At 40.6% G+C, this 14,389-nt stretch overlaps 3 protein-coding genes across 7 annotated transcripts in view; 1 reads left to right on the forward strand and 2 right to left on the reverse strand.

The window, feature by feature from the left end:
• Positions 1-8,709, forward strand: part of nat10 (N-acetyltransferase 10) — a 34,370-nt gene extending 25,661 nt beyond the window's left edge. For 3 of the 5 annotated variants that reach the window (XM_084060096.1, XM_084060097.1, XM_084060098.1), the window contains exons 27-29: positions 149-222; positions 770-850; positions 2,447-3,922. In XM_084060096.1, coding sequence (XP_083916222.1) covers positions 149-222; positions 770-850; positions 2,447-2,603 — 312 coding nt within the window. In that variant the 3' untranslated portion in view covers positions 2,604-3,922. Of the gene's footprint in view, positions 1-148; positions 223-769; positions 851-2,446; positions 3,923-4,399; positions 4,446-8,607 lie in introns of those variants that run through there. The other 2 variants (XR_014600985.1, XM_084060099.1) reach the window with 2 other exon arrangements.
• Positions 1-14,389, reverse strand: part of LOC311047414 (cerebellin-1-like) — an 878,463-nt gene that overhangs the window by 425,241 nt on the left and 438,833 nt on the right. The gene's annotated exons all lie outside the window — the stretch shown is intronic.
• mapda (N6-Methyl-AMP deaminase) lies at positions 5,131-13,222 on the reverse strand. Its single transcript, XM_084060131.1, has 10 exons — positions 13,116-13,222; positions 11,642-11,769; positions 9,841-9,901; positions 9,553-9,640; positions 9,247-9,328; positions 8,590-8,716; positions 7,280-7,360; positions 6,661-6,799; positions 6,022-6,122; positions 5,131-5,546 (listed from the first exon to the last, which is right to left on the reverse strand). The coding sequence occupies exons 1-10, from the start codon at positions 13,158-13,160 to the stop codon at positions 5,343-5,345; spliced, it is 1,056 nt and encodes a 351-aa protein (XP_083916257.1). The 5' UTR covers positions 13,161-13,222; the 3' UTR covers positions 5,131-5,342.

The following is a 14,389-nucleotide window of genomic DNA, read 5'->3' on the forward strand; positions in this document are numbered from 1 at the left end:
GGTTTTGAAATGAGCCGATCTGATGCGTCACGTTGTGAGCTTCTAGATCGGCTATTCTTCAACAACAACAAAAATCTACATTTGTGCAATATTTATACCTTGTTCTTTGAGAAATGACTGATAACTTAATATACATTTTCCTTGACAGAATGAAGCCGCTAAGGAGTTTGATGAGAAGCACAAGGAGGATGTGGAGAGAGTGAAAGAGTTGGACCTGGAACAGTGAGTATAGAGGGATGGGATGGCTTCTAATAGGATCTATTGACTTCTAATGGGTTGTATTAGGTTTTAATAGGATCTATTGGCCTCTAATGGGTTGTAATGGGATCAGAATGGTCTTTATTGCCACATCACAGGTTTACAGAAGTAAAAAAAAGTGACAGATTAGTTTTGGGGCATAGTTCCCATCGTATTGTTATTTCCATAGAAAAAAAGAAAGGGAAGAAGAATGGGGGGAGGGGGGGGCAAGGGGAAAAGGAGATCAAACAAAGAAAACAAACAAATTAAATCCAGAGGTGATGGATTAATCAGTACAAGCTACAGTCCAGGACTTATCTTAAAGTCATACTGTGTAACATTCATTATAAGAAGTGAATGAATCCTGCAGTTATCATCGTTTAGCATGTTAATACCTTATTTTAATTGCATAGATTAATTGGGGAAAAAATAAAATAATTGACAGTTAAATCGATTAGGAAATGTCAGACAGGAAGAAGGTGCTTTTGTAGTTGTAATGTTTATTTATTTATGTGTGTGTTTTTAATCTCAGGTACAAGATCCGTGGTGATGAGGAGGAGTGGAACCAGGCCTTAAAGAATTCAGGAGCCACGGCCGTCGTCAGCATAAAGAGGTACAAACTGATCCAGGATCTGTAATCACCAGCAACAGCTTGGTGGATGTACAAATGAATGGAATGCTTGATTAAATGCAGTTTTTGGCTTCTAACGATAATCAAGTTAAACTGATTATTGTCCCGCCGCTGCATTCCGTCTTGTGTTATAAATCCAGCGCCCCCCCCCCCCTTTCCTTTAGAGAGATGATCTTTGACCCCTCCCTAAAAGCTCAAACTCACACTCACACCACTTCCTGACTCAGGGTATACATGACAAGCAAAAAGCGTATTTCAGTCAGACTAGCCTGACCTGATGTTGTTCACACCTCAGATTTTAGTTTGCTGTGTTTTCACTCCCATGTACTGAACCCAATCCACACGCTACTTGGAATACAGCGATGTATGTTTACCACATGGACAAGTTGAAGTTGATTTTTGAAGAGAAGCGTCGGCCTTATGAAGATCTAACATTAAACAGACCCATTTAGGGGAGACCTGTCTTTTGTGTTTGTGCACGCGCGCACATGGACGCACTAGAGTAACAAAAGGAGTCTATGTCGGCACCTTGCTAAACTAATGGCCTAAGTCATTTTTTGAGGAAAATGGTATTTTTGCCTAAGTCACCTCCTCATGACACTGACCACCTCTGATAAGATCGCCTATCTCCTAATTGAAAAGGATCATGCTGTTCACTCCCCTTTTAGTATAATGGCTTAACTCCCTAGTGTGACTTAGGCCAAAATAGGCCTTTTTTTTGGCCTACGTCACTTGTTTTTGTGACTTAGGCCAAATTATTTACTGATTTAGGCCATTTTTTACTATTTTTTTTGGCCTAAGTCAGATTCAATCCTATTTAAATCTCTTATGTTACATAACTGACAGACAGTGTTATTTTTATTTTAATAGTCATCATTTGTTATAAACACTTTGGGTGAAATGATTAAGAAATATCATATAGTTTTGTTTTGGATCAGTTTTTTATTTTTCCTGTAGAACTTAGTATAGCAAGGTGACGATGTGAGTGTTTGGTGTTAGAGAACACACACACACACACACACACACACACACACACACACACAGTTATTCCTCTCCTCGCCCAAGGAGTTGTTTACGCCCATAATTAATTTAGCATTAGCATTGAATAAATGCCTACATTGTGAATTTTGACAACAATAATGTTGACTACAATCTTTGCTATAAACTTTTGGCTCTAGTACAAATTAATGTATGAATTTAAAGCCTAATACTCCGTAGTACAATGTTGTTGCTTAGACCTGTTCTTTTCGGCAATGACACAGATGTACGATGGAGTATAAATAAAATCTGCGATGCGGGACTTATTTTACTGAATACAATCCGTATGGTAGAGTATAATAGAATATTAGTTGGAGGTGGTCTCCTTCTATTGAGACATTTTAGACCCTTAGGACACTACTGGTTGACAAGTAGCCCTGCCTGAATCTCATGCCCCAAATCTCCCTTGGCCAAGGGGGAGATTCACTGTAGGTTGACCCCGGAGACCTGGGTTCGAATCCCGGGTGTTACTGCACCTCTCTCTGTGACATAAAACGTCCATATTGTAACATTAAGATGAATTGTGCCTTTCTTCCTCAGTGACAAGAAGAGGAAACCGGAAGGGGAAAGTGATGTCACGGCACAGGGAGGAAAGAGGAAGAAGGACAAGGACAAGGATGCTCAACGAGGAAACTTCAAAAAGAACAAGGACAAGAAAGGCAAATTTGGAAAGAAGCCAGGACATAAACGGTCCTGAAAACAATGAATGGACTCATGGTAGATGATGTATCTTATTCTATACATATTCTGTTCCTCTGATTATTATTTGAACAAGAAACTTTGTTACTCATTGATTTGATTCCTGTTCAGTTGCTCCATAGTCCCAATAGATCAATTATTTGTATACAAACACTGAGACTGCGCACGTGTACGCAGGTTGCATGTAAGCCATTCCTAAACCAGTTGATTTGAGGAGCGCTCGTTTTGGTGTTTGTGTGTCCACGCTGAGCAGCTGATGGCCTCATGAGCTTTGGGGATAGAAATATACTGTAGGACCTCAAAAGAAATACAGAAACGAGGCAATTGATTATTTTTGAAACGGCAAGATAACGAGACAAGAATAGAAGTATTTGATTGATTTGTCCTTTAAGAAAGAATCTCAAATGTCAAATGTAGGCCATACTGGCAAATGATTAAGGATTTCTTTCCCTCGCAGTGACACATTTCATTCTAGGCCTCTCTCGCAGTGACACATTTCATTGTAGCACACCCGGATATGGAAATATCCGTGTCCGGAGATTTTCGTTCCCATCCGCCGCCGCTCTAAATCTTCCCCTAATCCGCCATTATCTCTGAGTTGCTTTTCTCCTCGCTGAACGCTGTTTAACAGAAACCGCGACTACTGCAAAATGGAATGTCGCCGATTTGAAACGGTCTTCTCTGGGCCACTCACACAGCTACCCTGTGTGTCTACAAACAGTTTAACGCGCGATCATAAGGTCTTTAGCGAGGTCTGTGGCGAGGTGAAAAAAACAACAAAAAAAAACAATAAATCGCTGGCACTGGTGAGTACATTATGATATTAAACTCTGGCATGGAATGTGTTAACGTACGGAAACACATCCAGAACCTGTGAAATACTGTGCATTACATACAGTTAAAAAAAAGGCATAACTTTCTGCAGGGACAGTCTGTTGGATTATATGGAAGCAGCTTGATAATCAGTTCTCTGATACGAACAAGGAAGGAAGTCCACCTTTTGTTTTGAGGACGACTGCTTTGGGAATCGCTTACACACGAAAGACAGCAAGGATTATATATTTAAAAGAGCGGTCACAGTAAATGTTCTAAAGCCTTCTTCCTCCACACTGGGAGGCAAACTGCAGCTGAAAGTTTGATGGAATGCATTTTTTTTACACGTCAGTGATGTGACTTCTGTTCCATTGTGTGTTATGAGCGGTCAGGTTCTTTTTACAGCCTGCCTGGCCCTGATGTCAGCATAACGGTGGTCTGATAACTACTACTTTGGCACATGACATCACAGAAATGTATAAATAATAAGTTGTTTTAAGGAAACATGCTTTACTTTGTTTTAATGATTTAATGGACATGTTTGCAGCATCTTTAAAGGTTTTCTTTTTTTTATGGGATGTTTTTTTTTTGTTAGTGCTGAATATTGTCCGTTTTTGTGTTTATAAAAAAGAAAAACTTAAAATCCTTGCAATAAAACATAGAAAAAATATCTTTTTAATTTCTTAGAAAATAGCTGTTAAAAGGTCCAATCCAGGATTGTACAAATCAGGGTTATATTCACATACATTCTTAAATAATTAGATTTGTAGATGGGAAAATGTTATTTAGAACAATACCTCATAAAATAAAATCTGTATCAAGGTCCGTTTTACTTCATTACAAACATTACCAACATGAACATTACAGCCCAGATTACTTCTAATTACAGTAGTTAAAGCCCTAGGAGTCTAGTTCCTCAACAACCCAGTATGCGAGTCACGTATTTTCTAATGTTGCCTAATGTTCAACACCTGTCCACAGGAGGCTATAGACCACCGAAGTCCTGACGTCACTCGTTCATCCCCAGGTTCGTAAAGTAATTTCTCTATGGAGAATAACATTGGGTCATCATAGAATCGTCTCGTATAAGAATTGTGGTCCAAAAATAAACAAACTGTCTCGGCGATATTGTCAGGGAGGAGGTTCTGTATAGTTTATGATAGTCAGTCACTTATATTTTATATATATTCGAAAATGTAACTAATTAAGCGGAAGTAACATTATCGTTTTCTCACCGTCAGTTGATGCTTCATATCCATAAGAGTAAACACGTCTATGGGGATTCAGAATGGGGGGTGGAAAACCGCGAACCAGGTAGACAAACAAAGGATGTGTAAATTACGTCAGACTTCGGTGCTCTATTCTAAACAGAATAGTACCGTAGGCCTATGACATGACCACAGCAACCAATGCAGATGTCTGAATACACAAATCCAGTGGTTCTCAACCAGTGGTCCGGGGACCACCATTGGTCCTTGAGGGGGTTCCAGGGGGTCCCCAGCCAAATTAATAGTTAGGAACCAAATTGACCCTTATATGTCTGTAACTCTGACAGTGTACAAATGGAACCAAATGGACCCTAACGGGTCCATTTGGTTCCATTTGTCAGAGTTAAATGTAGACTAATGATAATGATGATGATACAGTGTAGATTGGGACCCCCAAAAAAATCAAAATGGTTGAGTCCCTGGCATATCTTTTCAATTGGGGGTCCCTGGACTAATATGTGTCAATTTGGGGGTCCTTGACGCAAAAAAAGGTTGAAAACCACTGAGCTAATCCCATCTGATCGCTCACAAAGAGAGTGTACAGTCCTAAAGATCAGTGGTTCCCAAGGTGGTGTCAGGGGTCCCTAACTAAAAGCTGCCAAAGGCTGTCCTTAGTTAAGTAGAAGTTAAGTCTTTAAGCCTCAGTATATAGATGTTTAGTCGATATCTTTCTGTAAGGCCTGGCATCGTAGCTGTGTCCACCTCTGCTTCAGCTGCTGTTTGAGGCCTTCCGGGGCGAAGCTGCAGTCGATGGCCTGCTGGGACAGCCTCCACACGGCCTCGGGACCCAGACCAAACGTTGACGCTGCCAGCTGATACTCCTGAGATAATTCTGTGCAGAACACTCCCTTATCATCAGTCTGTCAACACAGAGACCAGCTAAAGTCAACCCCAACAAACATTTACAATTGACATGTTTTAAGTCCAACGAAATATAAAAAGTATTAATCATTAGTATTTAAAGTTAACACTTTCAAACTTGTTTTGGTCATAGATAAAAATTGCAACAAATTTCGACGTTTTCAACAATGTAAAAAAAACGGAAGAAAACTTGTAGATCTGCTATTTTTAACACCTTTGTATGATAAAATATGAAATAGGGGTTTAACCACTTAGGTCTACACAGAGGTACATACTAAATTATAAGGACCCCCTCCTTTTTTTTTTTTTTAACCAAATAGCCTTGCCAAAAATAGCTGATCTATATGTTGTTGGCTATTTTCACAGAATGTTCAGCCATTATGACAGAGGGCCAGAATAGGGACGCTAGGGTTCATGTGAGGTTAAAGAGTTGTGTAGTCTTTCGTCTGTCTGCCCTGACATGAAAACACTTACACAAATGACCACTGGGTGTCCCCGTTGGTACCAGTACTGGAAGTGGTGTTTGGAGTAACAGGGCACAGTCTGTCCCTTCACATTGGACGTCAGACACAGTTCTACAATAAAAACAAAACCTTTTCATTAACACATTCTGCTCAAAACGTAACGGGAGCAAGCTAACGTGTGTTTCTAGCAGTGGTGGGAAAAAGTACTCAAATATTTTACTTAAGTAAAAGTAAAAGTTCCAATACTTGCAATGTAGAAATACCCTGTTACAAGTGAACGGAATTAAACATTATTGGTATCAAAATGTACTTTAAGTATCAAAAGTAAAAGTACTCGTTACCCGTTTCACAAGTTTTCAAGTGTATACATTTTGAAAATAGCAGATCTACAAGCTCACAATGCGTCGCGATGCGACGCATTGTGAGCTTGTAGATCGGCTATTTTCAAATGGCCGAAGTGTATAGTATAGGGCTGAGGTGGTTAGTGTATGTTTTGTAATAATAATCAAAATCTGCAAAGTAACTAGTAAGTAAAGTTTTCAAATAATTGTGGAAATACTCAAGTAAAGTAAAAAATAAGTCAAAATTGTGGCTTAAGTCCAGTACTTGAGTACATGTACTTAGTTACTTTACACAACTGTTTTCTTACCGAGTGGGATGTTGTTCTTTACCACCTTGTCAACAAGGCTTTGGGCCCCGCCCACTTCAGGGTGCAAAAAGGTGCCGTGACCAATCCTATGCGGAGGAAGGTCGAGCAGCAATTCTGACTCCTCCCCCTGGGACGGGACCTGAAACGTTACAACGATACATAAATAATCTAGTCTCTAGTGACGTTCTGTACTCTAGAACAGTGGTTCTCAACCTGGGGGTCGCGACCCCCAGGGGGGTCGCCAAATAATTTGGGGGGGTCGCCAGATTTTTTGGTGAATTTGAGAAAAAAAAAAGAAAAAAAAAAGTTTTTTTTTTTTTTTTTTTTAACAAAATATTTTTTTTATGTTATCATTAATTCATGTTTTATCAGTTAATTTACTCAATTTACCCACTTTTTGCAAAAATGTTTTGATAATAAACAATTATCAAATAACCTATTATAAATAAATAACCTTCGCGCGCGCGAACGGGACCGCTCGCGCGCGCGAACGGGACCGCACGCGTGCACGCGGGGGGTCGCGGGAAATAATATCATTATTTTGGGGGTCGCGGCCTGAAAAGGTTGAGAACCCCTGCTCTAGAATAACATAACACTACTGTCACAAAAGGCTCATTACCTCTGACAGGTGCAGTGCTAGCTTCATTCCGCTGTTCTTGGCTCTCTCCAGGGCAGGGAGCAGGTCTCTGCCATGACCCACCTAAGAAGGACATTTATCATCATAATATTATATATTTGATTCAGACCTCAACTTCTCTAAACATGTTTCTAACATCACAAAAACAGACATCTTCCAAATTAGGAATATTTCAAAAATCAGATATTTTTTTCCATTCTAATCTCTCAAGAACAGATTCTGCTCTCCACTTGAATCTGTCGGGGGGGGGGGGGGGGGGGGGGGGTGTCATATCGTGTACGCACTGGCCTACAAGTGGGTGTGCCTTCAGATCAGGAAGCAGGCCGCGCTTTACCCAATCAAATGTAGTGGGCGGGATTTACGTGTGTGCCGATCCTTCCCCACTAGAAACAAACCGAAACTCATTTAACAATAGCGTCCTCGGAGCCGACAAAACCACGGAAAGATAATTCACATTTTAACTTGCTCTTTCATCATAGAAACAAGTGGGCTTATAACCAAAACCATCCATGTTCTCTGGGAGAAGTGGTGTTGGTGTTCCGTGTAGAAATATTGTTAGTGGGAATGAAAACATAGTCGCACCACCGGAAGTGGAGCGCTGAGGGTAGACCAAAAACCCCGGTTTCCTTGCGCACGGGTGCTCCATTTGGTTACATGTCGGCTTTCCGACATGTCGCCTTTCCGACGGTTACTAACCCTATACCTAACCCCCAACCCTAACCCTAACCGCACGCGGAAGCCACGTAGTCGGAGTAGTGGGATGTGGGAATGGAAGGCGGTTACCGCTCCATTTAGCTCCCCCCAGAGCCAAGTGGCTATCATCAAAGATCGAAGCCATCCCAACCACAGACTGTTCGAGATGTTGCCGCATGGAAAACACCTACGCAGTCTCAAAGCTACTAGCAATAGACTGCAAAAAAAGCTTCTTTCCACGTACTATCAGGTACATGAACGATCTGACAAGAACCAGAACGAACCAGGGCAAAGGGAAGTGCTAAGCTGCCCCCCCCCCCACAAAATATTTTGCTCCAGGAACCCCCCAGAAGCAAATATGAGTTAAAAATGTTCCCTTAAAATAAATACATATATATTCAAAGATTTGCACACATTTTAAGGATTTTTCAAAAATAGCAGATCTACAAGCTCTATGAGCTTGTGGATCTGCTATTTTTGAATAGCCAAAGTATACAAATAATGGTGGTTACACGGTCTTCATGGGTTTAAAGTCTAAAGTAAATGTAATGTATGGAAGCCATTTAGTTGCTTAATGAGCTCAGGTGTGTGTGACTGACCGTTGGGTCTCCACTCAGGTCCAGTCCAACCACCAGACCATCTGTGGACAGCATCATCTCCTCCGCCAGCTTCACCGTCTCCATGGCCACATCAGTCCCGTTCCTGCGGTCCACAGCCACCAGAAACCTGCCAAACAAAACATCAATAAAACATGTTTTATGTAATGTTGTTATTGTTGACTCCCTTTGTGTATTTATTTCACACTGGCTTCACCTTCATATTTCTGTTCTGTACTTTGTTTAGATATATTTCTCTAAGTAAAACACTGTGTAAATAGATAAAAGTGCTCCTCGGAGCACAGGTCTCCACCAGGTCAGGTAGGTTATTGTGGCCTCCTGGTGGCGCTGTAATAGGCCAATGTGAAAAGGGTGGCATTTCTTCTTAGGCCTTTCACGGCAATCGGACATTTTGTTCCAAAAATGTGTTTTGCTAAATTAGACCTGCTGGTGGCGCTATAACAGGCCAATGTGAAAAGGGTGGCATTTCTTCCTCGGCCGAGTGGAAATGTGCGTGTGAAATTTCACGGAAATTGCAAAGCCTTTCGGCCTGGCAGAGACAATAAGTGCCCTATAAATAATGATTACTATTGCATTTGGGGTTAGTTAGAGTTATTGGTTATTTGTCAAGTATGTGAATAAGCATAAGCATCTTCTTACCTGACATCAATATCTACCGCTTCGTTTTTACACTGCCGGATGGCTTCAATAACCGTTTCAACATATCTTCTCTTTGTCAAACCTGACAATAACAATGACAAAACAAACTTGTAGTCAAAGGGAAGCTTTTTTTTATTTATAAAGGAATATATAAGAAGAAGAGAAGGTTGTTTCATGTTTTTTTGATGTGCACACAAGATTTGATTGTCAACAGCACTTACAGCAGCACATACTTTGGTCTGTGCTCAAAAAGAAAGGGAATACAAAAGTACATCTGTGCTGTGGTATCTATGTACTTGTACTTGCCTGTATTCTTCTCTTCTCGTGGTGTGCTTCTCAGTTCCAGGTATTTGACTCCATCTGCTGCAAACTCCTTGATCACATCTTTGGCAACCTGGAGAGAAAAGACAGAGAGACTGGGCTTTAATGGTGTTACATAGGATAGAGTAGCTCTGCCTGATGAGAGACTGATAGTTTTTTGTTTTTGATACATTTATTAAACATTTTAAAGCATGTTCGCATGGACCAGCTGTAGTTATACCATGGACCAGTAGAGGTCCATGGACCACAGGTTGAGAAACAGTGTGTTCTTACCATTAATATGTCCTCCTCTGAGTCCACTAACTGATGGATGACCTTGAACACCTGGAAGCACCTGCAGGCACGCACACGCACACGCACACGCACACGCACACGCACACACACACACACACACACACACACACACACACACACACACATACATTTTAGCCCTATATACATCGCCATTTGAAAATAGCTGATCTACAAGCTCACAACGTGTCGCATCACAACCCATTTTTTAAACATTTTAACAACACAAATCGTGTATGGGGGTCCCTGGCACAAAGTCTTTTCAGATACTGTAGGGGTCCACAGCCAAATACATATTAATTTGTTTGTTTTTTACATGAAAAGGTTTGAGAACCTCTGGAGTAGAGACTAGAGAGATTCACTCCAACAAACAATATCTATATTTCCAGTCTCAGTGTAGAGGAAGCAATTGATTTTCCATCCCTGATTTCAAAATGTTTCAAAACTGGTTAATCAATTAGGTCCGTAATTAACTCATTAAGACCTGAGGCCGATTCTTACAAATGTCTTCTAAATCCCAACAGTTTTCTGAAAAGCGTATGTTTCTATATCAGTGGTTCTCAAACTTTTTCATGTCAAGGACCCTCAAAATGATATGTATTTGGCCGCGGACCCCCATCTCAAAATATTTTGTTCCAGGGACCCCCCAGAAGCAAAGATTTTAGTTAAAAATGTTCGCTTTAAAATAATATATATTCAAAGATTTGCATACATGTTCACAATTTTTTATAAATAGCAGATATACAAGCTCATAGCGCGGCACTCGGTGCCGCGCTATGAGCTTGTATATCTGCTATTTTTAAATAGCCAAAGTGTAATATAATGCTTTTAGCTCAAATCAATAAATGACACAGATGCGTTCCAGGTCTTAATGGGTTGACATGTGAATTGCTCCGTCTGAATGTTATTGAGTGCAAAGTTGTGCAAAACAAAAAACTATCAAACAAATGTGAGCAATAATACAATGTAAGCCCCACTGGTCCAGGGTTCTTTGTCCGCTGTGGATGGATACATATGGATGGAATAATGGATTGTGGCAGTTCACCCTGCCACTGAAAATGCATATGAATGACCTAATATAAGTTCCTGTGTTATTTTCCCCATAACCTCACAGGAATGCTATCACACCTTAAAGTTAAAGGTTGAATTATTCGTTGATGTTTAAGTGGCAGAGAAGGATATTTGTTTGCTTGTATTGATATATTGTTTGATGATTGTTTGACTGCATTGACTCCAGTGTAGGGAGCATGCTCAGTCCACCCATGCTGAACCATACCAACTGTGGGTTGGTGTGTGAAGTGGGAAATTGGGTACTCTAATTATTATTTATTATTACGTGGGTAATTATTTGAGCAATACTGTATGTGACACTTTAAAATGTGTATATACATTGTAATGTCTCTGGACATAGGGAATTAGCTGGTTAAATTGAGGATTCAATTCAGGTTTGGTACGGTCCAATTAATGGGAGGGGCCTAGCCTATATAAGAAGGAGGACCTGCCACTACTTGGCAGTCAAAGAAGGACTGTTGAGGAGGAAGGATCCAAAGCCAATCGTCCTAGTGTTGTAAATAGCTGTGATTCATTTGTTCTGTAAGAAGGTGAATAAAAAAATAACATTCTTCTCTGCATCAAGGATTCTGTCTGGTGATTTTTGGCAGTTTTGCCATTTTACTGTCGGTTTCAAACTGTGCCCTTTGGCAAACACTACCCTCACTAGGCCAGAGTGTGACATGGATGGATGATCAAATATACGGATGGAATAATAAAATGGAAGCCCCACTGGTCCAGGGTTCTGTGTCCGCTGTGGATGGCCGTCATGCTGGGTTCAACGTTCAGGTGAGCTTTCCTGCAGATCAGCTTCTCCATGGTCTGCACACTGACCGACCCGTTCAGATGAGCGTGAAGTTCCTGAATGACATACAATAGTGGAAGGTACACTAAGTCAGGGGTCTTCAACAGGGGGTCCGGGACCTCCAAGGGGTCCTCAGAGCTACTATAGGGGGTCCGCCAAATCGTTGTGTGAGAGGATTCTTTTTTTTACATCAACCACTTGAACCCTAGCATCCCTTTTCTGAGGAGAACTTTAGCCGAAAATAGCAGATCTACAAGCTCACAACGCCTCGCGCTGCGAGGCGTTGTGAGCTTGTAGATCTGCTATTTTCGGCAAAGAGGTATAGGAGTAGAGGGGAAAAAATAAGTTTAATCTGAAACACAATTTTATACAATATAGAGTAGGGGGTCCCTGCTTCATCTCTCGCTCAGCTAGGGGGTCCTTGGGCTGAAAACGTTGAAGACCCCTGCACTAAGTACTAGAGATGTTCCTGAATGACATACAGTGGAAGTTACACTAAGTACTAGAGATGTTCTCACACACACACACACACACACACACACACACACACACACACACACACACACACACACTGTATTTATCCCACCACCAATTTGAGCTCATTTGCTATCGCACATTTTGCTTGCCGAAAAGAACAGACCTAAAAGCTATAATAAACACAGCTTGTAGATCTGCTCTTTTCGCGATGCAGCAGTTGATAGATTGTAGATCTGCCGTTTACGAACAGCGACACGACACCGTCGTACGAGTATAAATCATTGTAGGGCAGGCTTTAGATCTAGCTATGGTTTACGTGACGCTCCCCTGTCACAAGCGTCATGGCGCTACTTGTTCCTGGTTTTTGAAATATCTACATTTACAACCCGTACATCTACATAAACGTTCACATTTTAAATATAAAGTGCTGACCCCACGGCCAGGGATGTGACAAGTTAAAACGCCTGGGTCCAAGTACCCGTATCTTCCGTATTGTTCAATAAAAAGCATTTTAATCCCATCGGTGGCCATTTTCTCAGACTTTTCTCCATATGCTTTCAACTACGCGAGCTTATCGGTTGGGAGGTGTATTGCACTCTGACACATTATAACTATTAAACAATGGCCGCCGATAGGATTAAAATGCTATTTATTGAACAATACGGAAGATACGGGTACTTCGACCCAAGCGTTTCAACTTGTTACATCCGTGGCCGTGGAGTAAGCACTTTGTATTTGAAATGTGAACGTTTATGTAGATGTACTGGTTGTAAATGTAGATATTTCAAAAACCAGGAACAAGTTGCGTCGTGGCTGTCATGATATGACAGTCACGCTTCAGGGCTAGCTTTAGATCGAGACTTTGATTACATCTAAATGATTATATATTTATTTCTTCAGTGTAATCGTTGTGTTGTAGACTTACCACCTTCGGCAACTGCCTATAAAATGTATCAGCCTCACAATCCATCACAATTAGTTAGTTTAGTTTATTAGTTTATGTTTCTAGCTGTGTGTTAATGTGTTTCTTTTAACAACGTCAAGTCTGTAAGTCACTGTTACTATTAACCCTTTCCGGTCACACACTTCAAAGTAAAAGTCTTACAGCCCCAAGTTAACCTCTATACCCACTGAACTTTGGTTGGGTTACTTGTACATCTATTTGTTGAGTAAAAGACAATTGTACTTTGTTCTGTATTCAAAATTGTACTTGGCTTTTTTTAATTTTTTTATATTGCAATATGAATTTAAATGTCTCAACTTCCGCCTCTACTGCAGCTAGCTGTGACGTCATGTGACCCACGTGACGCAGCATCTGCTCTTGTTTTCAGTGCACATTTCAGCGTTGCACTACTTGGGTGTGACAAAGAAATAAGTCCCCCCCCCCCGGCAAACAATAGATTCTGTAATGATAGTTCCCGGTTCCTGCAAGTTGACTAGAGTGAAGGATGTATGCTAATTCAGTGGTTCTCAACCTTTTCAGGCCGCGAACCCCCCAAAATAATCATATTTGAGCTGGGGACCCCCCACTTGGTTCTACAGATAAATATTGTGAAAATAGCAGATCTACAAGCTCACAACGCCTCGCAACTCGAGGCTATTTTCACAATTTTTGCCTATTTCTTACATTATTTGACAATTTGGCCAATGTTTGACCAGTTTTCATGTTTGTTGGTTACCTTTGATGCAGTAATGCCCCCCCCCCCCAACTCAACAACTTAAGCCAGTGAAGGATCCAGCTAGTGTACTGGGAGTCATAGGCCTGTTGTCCTGATGTCTCATCTTTGTAAATGGATGGAGAAGATTTAGGGTGGCCACCATCAGAACCTCAGAAAGGACACTTTTGCCAAAAGGCACAGCAAGGTCCCCCAAAATCAGTGGTGTAAAGTAACTAAGTACATTTACTCAAGTACTGTACTTAAGTAATAATAATAATAATAATAATAATACTATTTAACCCATCTTTATTATTGACAATATGGAGACATATTTTATTAATATAGATGTATAATATTTAACCATCTTTATTATTGACAATATGGAGACATCATTATTTTATTGATATAGATTATATTAATATGTATAGGCTATATAGCATAGTATAGTTTAATATTTAACCAATCTGTATTATTGAAAATGTCTGTACATGTGTACAGACATTTACAGACAGTGTGTGTGTGTGTGTGTGTGTGTGTGTGT

This window comes from Gymnoscopelus microlampas (genome assembly GCF_963454915.1).
Source record: "Gymnoscopelus microlampas genome assembly, chromosome: 6".
Taxonomy (NCBI): Eukaryota; Metazoa; Chordata; class Actinopteri; order Myctophiformes; family Myctophidae; genus Gymnoscopelus; species Gymnoscopelus microlampas.

What these genes read in the sequence shown, in the direction of transcription:
- mapda (XM_084060131.1), bottom strand. Translation starts at nt 13,160, where the DNA reads ATGGATTGTGAGGCTGATACATTTTATAGGCAGTTGCCGAAGGTG. An exon ending in CAGAGGAGGACATATTAATG is followed by an intron (nt 9,641 to 9,840) that starts GTAAGAACACAC and finishes TTTTCTCTCCAG; the next exon opens with GTTGCCAAAGATGTGATCAA. An exon ending in ACGAGAAGAGAAGAATACAG is followed by an intron (nt 9,329 to 9,552) that starts GCAAGTACAAGT and finishes TGTTATTGTCAG; the next exon opens with GTTTGACAAAGAGAAGATAT.